A 14,463-nucleotide genomic window follows, 5' to 3' on the forward strand; every position below is an offset into this window, starting at 1 on the left:
GCACTTTGGTGACATGGGGGTGCTGCTCTATGGAACTTGACTCTTATCCAGAGTGAGGCCTTGACCTCTCCCAGGGCTGGGCCTGATTCCAGCTCCTCTCCTGAAGAAGCCCAGAAGCCCCTGGAAGTTCTGGCTCTGCCAGGAAGTGGGCACTGGAGTCCTCTCCTGCTGAGGGCGTGGGAGAGCCGTTTGCACCCACTCCCTCCCCCAGCCAATGCCCTGTGCTGTCCGAGAACATTCCTCAGTGGTGAGAAGACCACACGTTTAGCTGCCCTAGGCCTGGGTTTGGGGTGGACCAACCAACTGGCAAATCAGTCCTTCCTGGGAGAGAGAGGGAGTCAGGCGGGGCATAAAGTTGTGCCCTGGGAGACGCAACCTCAGTCACTGTGGGAGGGTTTAGGAGGCAGGGGAAGCAGCAGCAGGTCCACACTGGAGGGGCCCTGGGACCAATCTGTCCGTTAGAAGCCACAGGCGTCCAAGCCTCCAGAGCGGCTACAGTCAGGGTTGACTCTTTGCCCAGGGCTGGGGGAAACCAGTCATTCAGACTCTTGGGGATGGAGGGGAGCTGCCAGAGCTGCGGGCGAGGAGCCCTCCCTCCCTGGAGGAAGTGAAGAGACAAGCGGGGAGAGAGATGCAGGAGGAGGCAGCAATTGGGCAGGTCAGGCCGGCTGGTTCCTGCAGCCCTTCCACCGCAAGCCCAGGGGCTCTCCGAGCTCTGGGACCCGCCGCCGGAGGCAGGGACGGCTGGCTCGCAGAGCGGTGTATTTACGAAGCAGAAGCCGCCAAGCAAACCACACCAGGTGGCTGCCGCCACCGCTTTGGCCGCAGGGCGAGCACACCGGTGCTCACCCCCAGGTTCCCGCTGCAGCGGGCGCTGCAGACGCTGCCCGTCGCCGGCCGGGAGCCGGACACACAGAGGTCCCTGCAGACGACCCCGCCCCGGGAGCTGCTGACACCTGCGGGGGGCCGGGGAAGGGAGAGAACGGGGCTGAGTCGCCTCGCAAGGTCGTCACCAGCGGCTCCTGCCTAAGGGCCAGAGTCCCCCCACCCTCTCTTCTCTTCCTCAGAGCTCCTTCCCTCTATTTCTATTCCCCCTTCCCCCTCAAACAACCTCACACCTGGGCACTTCTTCCAGTAGTCTAACCTCAAGCATCCCCGATAAACTGTCAGCCCAGGCCCTCCCTATAGGCTGAAATAGCTATTTAAGTTATCATAATCATTCACTGCCACATCCCCCTCCTTCCTTTCAGGGTCTTAAACTGTGCCCCCCGTCCCCACCCCCCGGCCCCCGCCTCCTGTCTTTGTAAATAAAACTTTATTGGAAGCCAGCCACACCTATTCCTGAAGTATTGCTATGGCTGTGTCTGCTTTCACATTACAACAAGCTAAGCAGTTGAGCAGAGACTGCGCGACCCGCAAGCCTAAAATATTTACTATTTGGCCCTTTAAGAAAAAGACGGACCACCAGGAGCCCCAAGCTCTTATTTCAGAACCCACAGTATAGATAACTTACAGACATTTACAGCACCAATGCCCTTAAACAACCTTGTGGGGAGAGAAAAGAGTCAAAAATTAGTTGGGGGGAGCAGAACTTGCAAATTCCCTCCTCCAAGTAATCATGATGAAAATTAGATGCAAATAATATGCAAACATGCTCCTAGCTCTAAGCACAGCTTGGAGGATGAAGAGACATCATCCCCACAGATGTGGTCCTCACCCCTGCCCCTCGCCCTCCAGCAGGCGCCTGTAGGTGGCGATCTCGATGTCCAGGCCCAGCTTGGAGTTCATCACCTCCTGGTACTCCTTGAGCAGGCAGGCCATGTCCCGCTCGGCCTTCTGCAGGGCCTCCTCCAGCCCGGCCAGCTTGCAGCAGGCATCATTAAGGGCCGCCTCGCCCTGCTGCTCCGCCTCGGGCATGGCAGCCTCCAGCTTGGAGTTCTGGGGGACAGGGGAGGGTTATTAAGGGTCCTTCTTCTGGATTTAGGGTCAGAGACCAGGTATCCACTGACCATTGACTATCAGAGGAAGAAGGGGCCTTACTCGTTTGTTAGGTCAGGGGTTGCAAATTAGTGCTCTTGGGGAATGTTGGCAGTGTCCTTAATTTTTGAAATTTAATGTAAAAATCCAAATTCCTGGCTTCTCTTGAAAAACCAGAGGATCCGGCCACACTGTACCTGCATTTCTGTAGGGCCTGCCTCAGTTGGATCTGATCAGCTCTGCCCGTTTGTTTTGTTTTCCAGTTCACCACACCCTAGTGCCTTCGGTACAGGCTGCTTCACTCACTTACTAACCTCTGGGGACATCTAAGTGTGTGGTCAGTGATCTAGAGCAATGGGCCAGAGAGGTGAAATGGCTTCCCCCAAATCACATGGTGAGCTAGTGGCAGGGCTGGTTGGAGAGCCCAGGTTTCCTGCCTCTCAGACTGGTGCTATTTCCTCTGCCCCATTCTGCCCCTGGGACCATGAGAGCCCTGGTCATTCCGTTCCCCTCCATAGCCCCCCCCCGCGCCCCCCCATTCAGTGGGGACGGAGAGCGTTCTCCGTGGAGAAGACTTGCCTGAAGTTTGACGTTGCTTCTTCCCCCACACTTTGGCAAGGTGTCTGACTTAAATCTCCCTGCTCGTTGATCTCCTCCTTGGTGCGGCGCAGGGTCTCCCCAGGCTGGATCACCGTGGCCTTGATCTCCTCGCATTGGGGGAAAGCACAGATGCTCATGGGACACAGGATATGCCATCACATTGAGCCCCACGGTTTGCACATCGGCCACCCCATCCTGAGAGCTGCCTGCCCTTCCCTTACCCATCCCACCTAGACAAAGGCCAAAGCCCTTTTAGCATCCCTCCTGCTAATACTTTCAGCTTTTAGCATCCCTGTTCTGGGAAGGGGGCACGGGACCACTCACCTTGCTGCGGTACCAGGACTCAGCCTCGGCCCGGCTGCGGCTGGCCATGTCATCCTACTGAGCCTTGATCTCGGCGACAATGCAGTCCATGTTCAGGTCCCGGCTGTTGTCCATCTTGACGATGGCTGAGGTGCCTGAGATGTGGGCGTGGAGGACCTGGAGCTCCTGCGGGGAAGTGGGGGAGTGGTAAGAGCTTCCTGGACCATAGTCCCACTCCCCGAAGCCCTCTTTCTCATGGTGCTTCCCTGTCCCCTGCCCTTGCTTCTTCCACAGCCTCACTGTCTGAAGCCCCAGTACAAAGGTGACATCTCCCCTTCGACCCTGGAACCTCTCAGTGCTCCTCAGGACCAACGTCCCAAGGCTGAGAGGAGCCCAGCTCGGAGGCTTACTGCCTGATTTCAGTCAGGGCCTCTGAAATCAGGCAGCAACTTACAATTTGTGCCTGATGTGTGAATATACAATTTGTGATAATTATCACCACAGTAGCCAGGGCAACAGCTTGTTTGGGTTTGGCAGATAAGACAAGAAGCTATACTTTTTCATCTTCTGACAGTAAACCTGCCTCGGGTCCCTCGACTCTGCCCTGTGCTCCCCTCACCAGGGGTTTCAGAAGCCAAGTGGTGGAAAGTCCTTTCCAATGTCCAAATACCATCCTCCTTGCTGCCCCACTGCTCTGTGGCCCCTCACCTCTTTAAACAGCTGCTGCAGGAAGTTGATCTCCTGGGTCAGGGCCTCCGCATTGGCCTCCAGGTCTGACTTTTGCAGGTAGCCGCAGTCCACAACCTAAAGGGAGAGGGTGGCACAGGAGTCTCACTGGGGAGACAGCACAGAGCTCTCCCCACCAGGGAGGGGCACCCCATCAGGCTGGGCACACTCCCTGGGCCCTCTTTAGCTGTTCATTCCAGTGCCTGGTGTCATGGTATTGATGAAGTCCTTTACTCAGTTCAAGGGGTCAGAAGCAGGTCTGGGTAAGGGAGGGGGTCCTGGGGTTTCCAGACATTTCCTCTGGTACCCACTAGGATGATCGCTCTAGAATGCACAGCTTGCACTATTGTGAAACTTAGGATCTGGTGTAAATGGCTGTTTTTTTTTTTTTTTTTTTTTTTTTTTTTTTGCGGTATGCAGGCCTCTCACTGTTGTGGCCTTTCCCGTTGCAGAGCACAGGCTCCGGACGCGCAGGCTCAGCGGCCATGGCTCACAGGCCCAGCCGCTCCGCGGCATGTGGGATCTTCCCGGACCAGGGCACGAACCCATGTCCCCTGCATCGGCAGGCGGACTCTCAACCACTGTGCCACCAGGGAAGCCCTATAAAATATATTCCTTATTTTGAGTTGTGGTTATAAAAAAAAGTTTAACAGCCAGTACCCTGAAGAACCTCTTGCCAAAGTACACCAGCAAATATGTACCCCAAAGTTCGGGGCAGCATTGTTTATTATAACCAAAAAAAAAAAAAGCACACGTATGTATACCCCTAGGAGAATGGAGAATAATTATACACTGGAATACTCTACAGCACTGAAAAATAAAGAAAGCTACATGCATCAAAATGGATGGATCTCACAAATAGAATGTTGAGGGGGGAAAAGCAAGTCATAGGAGCGAACATGTAATTCTATTTATAGAAAGCTTAAAGGCAGGCAAAACTAAACAATTGCTTAGGGATTCATACTCATATGATGCAACAATAAAGAAAATCAAAGGAGTGCTTAACACGAAAACCCAAGATAGTGGTTACCTTGGAGATTGGATGGGGTCAGAGGGGGAGGATGCTGTGCTCAGGAAGGGTCCCACAGGGGGCTCTGAAGGTACTGCTGGGTACACAAGGATTTGTTTTTATTACTGTTGCTATTTAAATCATTAAACGTATGTTGTATATACTCTTGCACGTATGAGAAATTTATAAAACAAAAGAAAATGCCGATCAACTTGTGTTCTCTGATCCCTGTTACTCCTTCAGTTTAGAGTCTTGTCTTACCCCAGATTTCTTACCTAGTCGTGGAAATGGAATCCCCAGCCTCAGTCTCTCTGCCTCCTATCTGTCTTCCACGCTGCTGCCAGACAGGCCTTCCAAATTGCATCATACACCATGCTGCTGGCCTGCTCAAGCACCTTCTGTGGCTCCCATCGCCCACTCCATAAGCCTGAAGTCCTCAGCTCCACACGTTTCCCCCACTTGAAGCACCTTTCCTTCCCCCTCCCCCTCCCCCTCCACCCCTTTCCTTCAAGTCCCTTTCCAGCCCAGAGACCACCACGTTCCCATCTGGGTTCACAGGATGGCTGCTTCCACACCCCCGTCAGAACTCTGCAGTTGTAACAAGATGAGCTCACAAAGCCCCCAGGAAGGAGAGGTGAGCATTCTGGAAGCTCTTTGGGCTAGAGCTGAGGTTCGGTGCCCAGGGAAGGCTTGGAGGAGGTGACAGCTCTGTTCATCATGGTGAGACTTGTCCACACGGCTCATTAGCTCACACAGGATGAGACGTCTTGGACTCCAGATCTGTTGGACCCAGCCAGGCACAAGCTTGTCTGCTGTGTCTTTGTCTTTTGGGAATGAGAGCAGGAAAGTGTAGGCAGTAGGAATAGGGCAGAGATTGGTGGGAGATGGAGTTTTGCGGTCTCTTTATATCCATTCCCCCCCCCCACCCCATCTGCCTTGGAAGGAAATTTGCAGTGGGCTGGCGTGAACAGTTCCTATCCTCTGGGTTGAAGGGTGTGTGTGACTTTATCTGTCCCTCAGGGTATAGAGCAACATGCATGGACTTAAGATGAAGCCTGGCTTAGCCATTGACCGGCAGGGTCACTCACGTCCCTCTGGGTCCCTCTGCCTTGCACAGTGGATGAGCAGCAGCTTTTGCCAAGGAAAGGTAATGGAGAGAGTAACATCTACGTGGCCTACTTTACAGGTGGTCATGAGCCCCAGTGAGGTGGTGGAGGCATCGTGAAAGCGTCGGTCCCTGTGCCCGGCTGGTTGTGTGTTGGCGTGTGCAGACAGGATGCGGGAAGGGAAAAGGCCCACTGATTTTGTCCCTTGTAGTCCCGTAGTGTTGTCCCAGAGTGGCCTTGGGTTTGGGGAAGGAGCTGGAATCTGGATCTCCTGTCACTGATTAATAGCCTTCATCAAGTTAGGGAAGTTTCCTCATATTCTTAGCCTTTAAAAAGTATTTTTAGAATTAGAAATTATTGTTGAGTTTTATTAAATGCCTTTTGTATTCATTTCGATGATCCTATGTAGCGAAGGAAGATAATTGATCTCCTAGAGTTAACTACCCTTATTCCTGGGATCAACCCTGTGTGATCTCAGTTCAAAGACTCAACAGACTGCCGCCCTGCATTGTTGCCCTTTGTGGCTGAGTTCACACTACCTTTGGCATCTCCAGGCCTGGTGGCTCACCCACCATTGTGCCAGCCAAGTGCATTTCATTCTCTCAGCAACCTTTGGGGTTAGGAAAGATGATCATCCCCATCGTACAGATGGAGAGATGGAGGCCCAGAGGAGTTGAATGCTCGGTCTTCCTGGCCTCAGTCGAGTACCCTTGCTGCTCTCCTCATCTCCCTGATCCCCTCCCATGCTTGGCTGCCCCGACTCCACAATGTGAGGAGATAAAGATAACGGTGCAGAGACACAGGCAGAGCTTGCGCCACAGCAAGGAGGAGCTGAACAGGCTTAACTAGGCCATCCAGTGGCCGACAGTGGAGGTGAACAGCACCAAGAGCCAGGTGAGGGGTGGGAGTGGGGGCAGCTGGGTGGTGATGGTGGAAGGGCATTGACTATTTAGGACAACTAGGTCTTCACACGGTCTGGACTCCAGACAAGGCCTGCTTCTGAGCTGTGTGGTGTCACAGCACAGAGGGCTGGTTAGAACAGTTGCATGTTCTGGAACTCTCTGAGGGCTCTGTCCTCAGAATTCCATTGGAGGGTGGAGGGGACACATTGGTTGCCAGGAGACCTGGAGTTAATCCTATCTTTTAAAAGAGCCAGTGTCTTTTCAGACCGCTCACTTCTGATCTCTCAATATTATCAATTTATTTCTATCACACTTAGAGGTGGGGATGGGCACTTCCATTTCTGCTATAGTTTCCTGGGCCCGGCACTGGAAGTTTAGAGATTCACTCTGCTGTACAGATGTATGTTCAGGGACTTGCCTTGGCCTATAGTGAAGCTGAGGGGCCATCTCTCCACTCCCACCAGCACTTGTAATATCTTCATCAGTGTGGCGGGGATGGTTTCCTGCGTGAAGGAGCTTGATGGCCTGGAAGACGTGGGGTTTTCTTTCTGTGCTTGCAATCTCTGATCATATAAGTGTAATGAGAGGCTGCCCATGGCCCTGATCCCAGGAGGGATTTCTACTTTGTATTCTGCAAAAGAATACTACTGATGATAAATGAATATTGTGATTATTTCGTGGCAGGCACTAAGTATTTTATGTATACGAAATTCCTTAATCCTCCCAACAACCCTAGGAGATAAAAGAAAAATGCTCTTTTTCTCATTTTCACTTTAGACATATAGAAACGGAGGCACAGAGAGGGTAAGTAAATGGCCCGAAGTCACTCAGCTAGGAACAGAGTTCAGTTTTGGACCCATGCAGTTTGGCTCCAGGGTCTGTGTGCTCACCTCTACACCACATCATCTTCTTGCCACGTGCTGTTTTCTAGCTTTGAGGCAATTTATCAGCTATGGAAGGTCTCCAAACCCCAAAAGGACTCCATTAAAAAAGGACAGCCATGTCAAAGGCTTTTTGAAAGTTTAAGTCATCTTCATGTATTCACCCCTTAAAGAATTCTTGTAAGTTACTCAGGCTTGAGTCTTCCCCACCAAACAGGAGTGATGTTTCCTTAAGCTTTGAGTGACTGGTGCATCTACCCATAGGTTTACAGATGTGCACAGATACGTTCTCTGGGAGGCAGCTGTGGTTTAGTGAAATGAGCACTAAACATGCTCACGGGGTTCAAACCCCAGCTGTGCCACCGAACTCAGGGTGGGACCCTGCCCTGGCTACTGCGGGTCCCTGAGCTCTGCAAGAGATACTGTGAAGGTGGTATGGATAAAATTACAGGGTGGAGCGGCGTAGCACAATCCTTAGCAAAATCTGAGAGTGCTGTGAGCCCAGGGACGAAAGACTAGCGGAGACCCCACATCTAGGGCTTTTCTGCTCCGTGTGACTTTGGGGACCCTCCCAAACCTCGACCCCTGAGGAAGATAGCAGAAGTGCAGACAAGGCCCAGCGTTGGCTATATTGATTTATTGGAAACACAGATCAAGGAGAGGAACACGGCAGAGAAGGAAGGGGTGATGCTGGGACAGAGTGGGAGCGTTGGCTATTGGCCCCATAGCAGCCCAGGTCCTAATCCTGGTCCCCCCTGCCCCGGAGTCCCCTTCCTGTGATGGCCAAAGAGACTTCTTTCTAGGGTAGCCTTTCCCAGCGTGGGCGGCAGAGCCCGGGAAGAGGGGATCACACACAGGCTTGAGATGTTAGGAGTGGGAGGGACCTTTCAAAGAGCCAGCGAAGTAGCCTAGGGCTTGCTCCGCCCAGAGGTGGGCGGGGCGGGGCCAGGCAAGGCGGGCCCTGCCGGGCTGCGCGGAAGGGTTGCCCGGCGCGGGCCTGAGTTGGGGCGCTTAACATTTGCGGCAGCTGCTGGCGCGGGAGCCCACGCCGCAAGACGTGACGGAGCTGCAGGGGCCGTAGGGCCCACACAGGCCGGTGCTCACCGCCAGGTTCCCGCTGCAGGGGACGCTGCAGACGCTGCCAGTCACCGGCCGGGAGCCGGACACGCAGAGGTCCCCGCAGACGACCCCGCCCCGGGAGCTGCTGACACCTGCGAACCCCAAAGGCTTAGTCAAAATTCTGGGGGGCCAAGTCTCCCGCATCCCCGACGATGCACCTCTCCAAGCATCTTTACTTAACAACTCTAGTCCCAACGAAGTGGTCCTTGCTTCTTGTCTAACCCAAATCCCTCCTCCTGTGATGCCAGCCCACTCTTATATTTAGGTCCAGTGGAACTCCTCCTTCCATCCCTTACAGGAAGAGAGTAAATTCATCCACACAGGGCCTAGGTTACTCACAGACATTCACGGCCCCAACGCCTTCACACAGTCTGAGAGGGAAGAGGAAAAAAGCAACATTAGCGACTGAGCCAGAGTTGCCGACAGAGCTCTACAAATTCCTGGGGTGGGGTTCACAAGTGGTCAGGAAGGAGGGGGCAGAGGGTCAAAAGTAATAGTCCTCACAAACCGCCCCCCACCCCAAAGTGATAAATGATAGGTTTGTCCCAGATCCCTGGCCATTGCTCGGCCAGGATCAAGGGTGGTGCTTGTGGAAAGGGTGGGAATGGGCAGCTCAGGGCCAGGCTGGGATGGGCCCCACCTGTGCTCCTCGCCCTCCAGCAGGCGCCTGTAGGTGGCGATCTCGATGTCCAGGCCCAGCTTGGAGTTCATCACCTCCTGGTACTCCTTGAGCAGGCAGGCCATGTCCCGCTTGGCCTTCTGCAGGGCCTCCTCCAGCCCGGCCAGCTTGCAGCGGGCATCATTAAGGGCCACCTCGCCCTGCTGCTCCGCCTGGGTCACAGTGGCCTCCAACTTGGAGTTCTAAAGGCCCAGAAGAGAACAAGGTGAGTTATGGTCCCTGGGTCTCTGTGTCCACTTCATGGACACATCCAGTCTCTCCTGGCCAGCTGGGATCACCCCAGGAACAGGTCTCTCCTCTTCATCACCTGGGTTTCCTTAAGTGACCACAACCTGGGACTCAGGTCATGCAGATGGGCTGGAGAATGAATGGTGAGATCCAGTTGGGTGCACACACTGCCTGTGGGACCCTGGGTGGGCCTCAAACGACCCCTACCTGGCACTTGGCATTCTGGACCTCGGCCGTCAGCCTCTGGATCACGCGGTTCAGCTCGTTGATCTCCTCCTTGGTGCGGCGCAGGGTCTCCCCATGCCGGAGCACCGTGGCCTTCATCTCCTCACACTGGAGGGAAGCAGAGAGGCTCATGAAACTCAGGATGGGACATCCCACCCACTCAGGACACCACAGATGATTTGCAGATTGTACAGTACTCAGCCTGTGCAACCATACGTGGCAGCCACGTCCTGCTACTATAACCTGAGAGGGGTCTGCACTTCTTTCACCACCTCTAGGAATCAGAGTCCCCAGGCAAAAGAAGCCTTGTTAATATATACCACCCATCCCTCCCACCATGTCTAGGAGGCAGGTGCCCTGAGACACTCACGTTGCTGCGGTACCAGCTCTCAGCCTCGGCCCGACTGCGGCCGGCAATGTCGTCATAGTTCGCCTTGATCTCGGCCACAATGCTGTCCATATTCAGGTCCCGGCTGTTGTCCATCTTGATGATGACCGAGGCGTCTGAGATGTGAGTGTGGAGAACTCGGATCTCCTGCAGATGGTGGGGTGGGAGGATGCGTGTGGTTTATACCATCCCCTCCCTCACCACAGTGTGTACCCAACCTTCTCAGCCCTCCTTGGTCTCTAGCCCCCGCCCTCTCTGACAGCCTCACGGACTGCAGCTCCTGCCCAAATCCCTGTCCCACTCTGATCCCAGACCAACGCCCTCTCTTCCAGGCCAGCTGCTGGTTTTGTGCCTGGACCACAGCCCCTCACCTCCTCATACAGTCGCCGCAGGAAGTCGATCTCCTGAATCAGGGCCTCTGAGTTGGCCTCCAGGTCTGACTTGCAGAGGTAGGCGCAGTCCACATCCTGGGAAGGTGGGGAATCTTTGAGTTCAGAGGACCTCTGGTGATCACCACCCCACATTCCTCTCTCCCTTCACCCATTACATGGAGGTGAGGGGGAAAGGATTCCCAGTGCTACTATTCCCATGCCATCTCCGTACCCTCTGCCCTTCCCCAGAGGCACCTCACAACCTCCTCCCCTCCTAAGAACAAACGCCTCGTGCCTTGGAGATGGGTCACCAGCCTTTCACTCCTCCTACCTGAGACCTCTTACCTCCCAGCTCTCCTTCTTACCCTCCCCTGTACCAGGAAGCCTGCCAGACTGGCTCCCTCACTCAGCCACCTTGACACTTCCCTGTCCCCCAGCAGTCCTCCAAGACTCCACCTGGCCTCTCCTGGCTCTGCTCCATCCTCCCCGAGATCCTGAGACTGTGCCCCTCTTCCTAATCAGACTTCTTGCAGCAGTAGACAGGACACCGTCCCTCAACAGCGAGACTGGAGCTGCCATGCCTCCATGGGACCCCAGCCACAGACCACCACCTCTGGAGCAGCACAGAACATCCAGAGCTCAACTCAGCCATCCTGCTGCTTCAGGGCAGGGTGCTAGTGTATGCTCCAAGGGTAGTGCCCTTCTCAGAGCCCTACATGGGCCTTTCATGACCTAATCTCTGGGAATTTCCCATCCTGACTTGGCAAGGTCGCTGCACCCCGCACTGAGGTTGAGACCATGGGTCTCCCCAGCAAGAGTCTGTCATTCTGAGATCCCTCGTGTCTCTGCTTCCCGATCCCACGTGACTCACCTTCTTCAGAGCCACAAACTCATTCTCCGCTGTCACTCTCAGAGCGACTTCCGCCTCGTACCTGAGGCAGAAGAGGGCAGAAAGGGAGGTCATGGCAGGGCAGGTCTCCCCAGAACCCCCTCCACTTCATACCAGTGAAGGAGGCAATGTTAGGGACCTGCCAACACAGCCCGCCCCCTGGCAGCCCTGCTGGGGTCCGCTGTGGTTGGATTTGGGATGTGTTTGTGATTCTCTCTCCACTTTGCATTGAGGGGTCCAGGGGGCCACTCTTCTGGGACCTCACAGCCCTGTTCCCAAAGCTGCTCTGAGGTCCTGTCTGGAGAATAAGGACTCAACACCAGCCCCATGCTAGGAGTGGACAGCAGCACATGTGGGGCACTGCAGCCTCCGCTCTCCTGGGTGTCCATCCTAGCTCAGCTGTGGGAGGGCCCATGAGTCCCAGAGGCCCTCAGCACTCCGCACCCTAGACGGTGGGACACCAGCAGCCCCAGGACCTGGCAGCCCTGAGTGACACTGGGACTCATATCACGTCCAGGCGCTACAGGTGGGAGCCTGAGAGGCCGGGAGGAGATGGCTTGGGAGACTGCAGAAGCCCCCTCCCCACAGACCGCAGGGCACAGCTGCTGGGTGATCAGACTCCAGGAAGTGAAGGCTGAAGGAGCAGAGAGAGACCTCCTGGGGAATCACGGCCCTACTCTTAGGCATCTGATCGATGACTGCCTGATGTGAAGATCCTGCTGCCCAGCGCCCACCTGCCCTGCAAGGGCACTGGCCCTTCTCGGAAAGTCTTCTCCAGTCTCATCCAGTAGGCTTTAACTCAAGTCCATCCCTGTGCCCAACATCATCCCTGACCGCACTCACTTCTGCTTGTAGCCCTCCAGCACCTCCTGCATGTGGCTGAGCTCCGAGGCCAGCCTCCCGCTGTCGGCCTCCACGCACTCGGCCTCCCTCCTCAGCGTCTGGATGTAGGCTTGGAACAGGGGCTCCAGGTTGCTCTCGCAGCACTGGCGGTTCTGGTAGAACTGCCACTTGGTCTCCAGCAGCTTGTTCTGCTGCTCCAGGAAGCGCACCTGCCATTTGGGGTGGGAGGACGGGTCAGATGGCTCCCACTGCCCCAAAGCCTACTTGGGGCATGTGGGGATGGGGGAGGGCGCTGATTGCTTTAAGGTAAACTCCCAAACCAGGAGCTCAGCAGAGATTACACAGGGCGCTGTGGAAGACAAGGCAACTTCTGGATTTTGGGATTGGGATTTATGTTTGGATTTTCCAAGTTAGGGGTGAGAGCAAGGGGCTGGGAACGACCAGTCCCTGCTCAGGTGAACTGAGTTATCCTGACGTGCTGAGCCTAGGTGGCATGTGGTCAGGAGCCAAGTAGAGGTCTTTTTGCCTCTGACTCCCCCATCAGTGCCCAGCCTGAATTGAGCATGGGTGGGGTCAGGAAAGGTGTGATCAAGGACACCCACCCCAAGGCTGACCTGTGGTCCTCTTCCTATATCTTATGTGCATTTCTTGTGTCTTGTTTGCATGTATGGCCTTCTTCCTCCGACATGCGGTTCCCAACCTGTCCTTGTCTGTCTGTGGGGACCCTGCCTGTCTGGACAGAGGTTGTGTATAATAACAATTGCCTCATCAGGAGCCCCTGCTCTAGACTCATCTCTCTGATCTTTCTGTGCCCTGGATATGTGTCCGTCTCCTCCATCAGACTCGGGGCTCACCTGGGCCACATCTCTCCTGCCCCCCGACTACCCCTTCAGTGCCTGCCCAGGAAGGGAGGGTTCAGGAAGGGTGCGATCAAGGACACCCACCTTGTCGATGAAGGCAGCGAACCTGTTGTTGAGACACTTGATCTGCTCCTTCTCCTCGTGCTTCACACACTGCACGTTGGGGTCGATCTCCAGGTTGAGGGGCGCGAGGAGCCTCTCGTTGACCAACACGGTGGTGATGCAGGGCGGGCTGGGGCCGCACACGCCGCCAGAGCGGTACCCGAAGCTGCGGCCGCAGGAGCCGGTGCGGAAGCCCTCGCAGAGGCTGCGGCTGCCGAAGCCCCCGGTGAGGCCGCGGTAGCAGGAGATGCCGCGGTAGGGGGCGGCCGTGATGCTGCAGCGGCTGGGGCGGGTACCGCAGGCTGAGAAGCAGCTGAAGGCGCGGCCGCCGAATCCTGATCCGTAGGTCATGATGCTTCTGGAAGTTTGGCTTGCGTTGTACAGGATGGGAGAGCTGGAGTCTTGTGGGAACTCTAATGTCCTCCTCTAGGAGCCTGGGTCCTATTTATGCTCGGGTAGGAAGTGCTTGGCTATGCAGACGGGGTTTTGCAATTTGTGCTTTATGGGCTTGGGTGGCTAGCTGGGTCCAACGCCTCTCTAGAATGTGCTTTAATAGTGGAGTGGCCCGCACCCTCCTCTGAGTAAAGAATGCCAACCCCTGGGCTGTAGGGGAACTCAGCATGTTTCATCTTCAAAGTGCCTCGACAGCAGGGCACGCACACATCTGAGAGTACTGGAGAGAGAAGGGCAGGGCAGGGGAGGGGAGAATGGGGCCAAGAAAAGGGGAGGAGAAGGGAAGCCAGATGGGGCAGAAGCAGGCAAACTGTATGTGTGTAGGGTGTGAGTGGGGGACCCAGGAAAGACTGCGATATTTATGAATAACTTCTAGAAGTTTCCATCCCAGTAGTGGCCAAGGCCCTACTATAACATAAAGCTGTATTTCCCCCATCTGCAGAAAGTCCAGTTGGCTGCTGAAATACACCTGACTTCCTGTCATGGCAGCAGCCAGCAGATTATTAAATATTTGTGTTTTATGTCTTCTTCCACTTTTATTATGAGAGTTTTCAAACATATAGAAAAGTTGAAGGAATAGTACCTGTGTAACAAACACCCTGATGTGTTCCACCCAGGTACCCAGATTCAAGAGTTGTTAACATTGTGCCGTATCTGCTTTCACATTTGCCCAATTATTTGACGATTACAGAAAGCATAACATGGAGCCCTTAAATACTTAGGCATATGCATTTCTTAAGAATAAGGACAGTACCATTTTCACATGCAAGAAAAAGAACGATAATTCCAAAGAATCATTTAC

General features: G+C 54.7%; 1 protein-coding gene and 1 pseudogene across 2 annotated transcripts; both read right to left on the reverse strand.

The window, feature by feature from the left end:
• Positions 1-659: 659 nt before the first annotated feature.
• LOC137202911 (keratin, type II microfibrillar, component 7C-like) lies at positions 660-6,296 on the reverse strand (annotated as a pseudogene).
• Positions 6,297-8,291: 1,995 nt separating this feature from the next.
• LOC137201940 (keratin, type II cuticular Hb1) lies at positions 8,292-13,607 on the reverse strand. Of its 2 annotated transcripts, none has more exons than XM_067696645.1 (9): positions 13,191-13,607; positions 12,247-12,455; positions 11,386-11,446; positions 10,515-10,610; positions 10,126-10,290; positions 9,738-9,863; positions 9,264-9,484; positions 8,963-8,994; positions 8,292-8,715 (listed from the first exon to the last, which is right to left on the reverse strand). In XM_067696645.1, exons 1-9 carry the CDS (start codon positions 13,557-13,559, stop codon positions 8,516-8,518), a joined length of 1,479 nt encoding a protein of 492 aa, XP_067552746.1. In that variant the 5' UTR covers positions 13,560-13,607; the 3' UTR covers positions 8,292-8,515. The 2 variants fall into 2 exon arrangements, with proteins under 2 accessions (XP_067552746.1, XP_067552747.1); XM_067696646.1 differs by having other exon boundaries at positions 8,515-8,715; positions 8,973-8,994.
• Positions 13,608-14,463: the final 856 nt, after the last annotated feature.

Source organism: Pseudorca crassidens, chromosome 11, assembly GCF_039906515.1.
Source record: "Pseudorca crassidens isolate mPseCra1 chromosome 11, mPseCra1.hap1, whole genome shotgun sequence".
Taxonomy (NCBI): domain Eukaryota; kingdom Metazoa; phylum Chordata; class Mammalia; order Artiodactyla; family Delphinidae; genus Pseudorca; species Pseudorca crassidens.

Bases quoted from the DNA above. Each gene is read 5' to 3' on its own strand.
- LOC137201940 (XM_067696645.1), bottom strand. From the start codon at position 13,559: ATGACCTACGGATCAGGATTCGGCGGCCGCGCCTTCAGCTGCTTCTCA. The intron at 12,456-13,190 runs GTGGGTGTCCTT...CCCAAATGGCAG, and splicing joins TCGCTGCCTTCATCGACAAG to GTGCGCTTCCTGGAGCAGCA. The intron at 10,611-11,385 runs GTGAGTCACGTG...CCACCTTCCCAG, and splicing joins AGTTTGTGGCTCTGAAGAAG to GATGTGGACTGCGCCTACCT.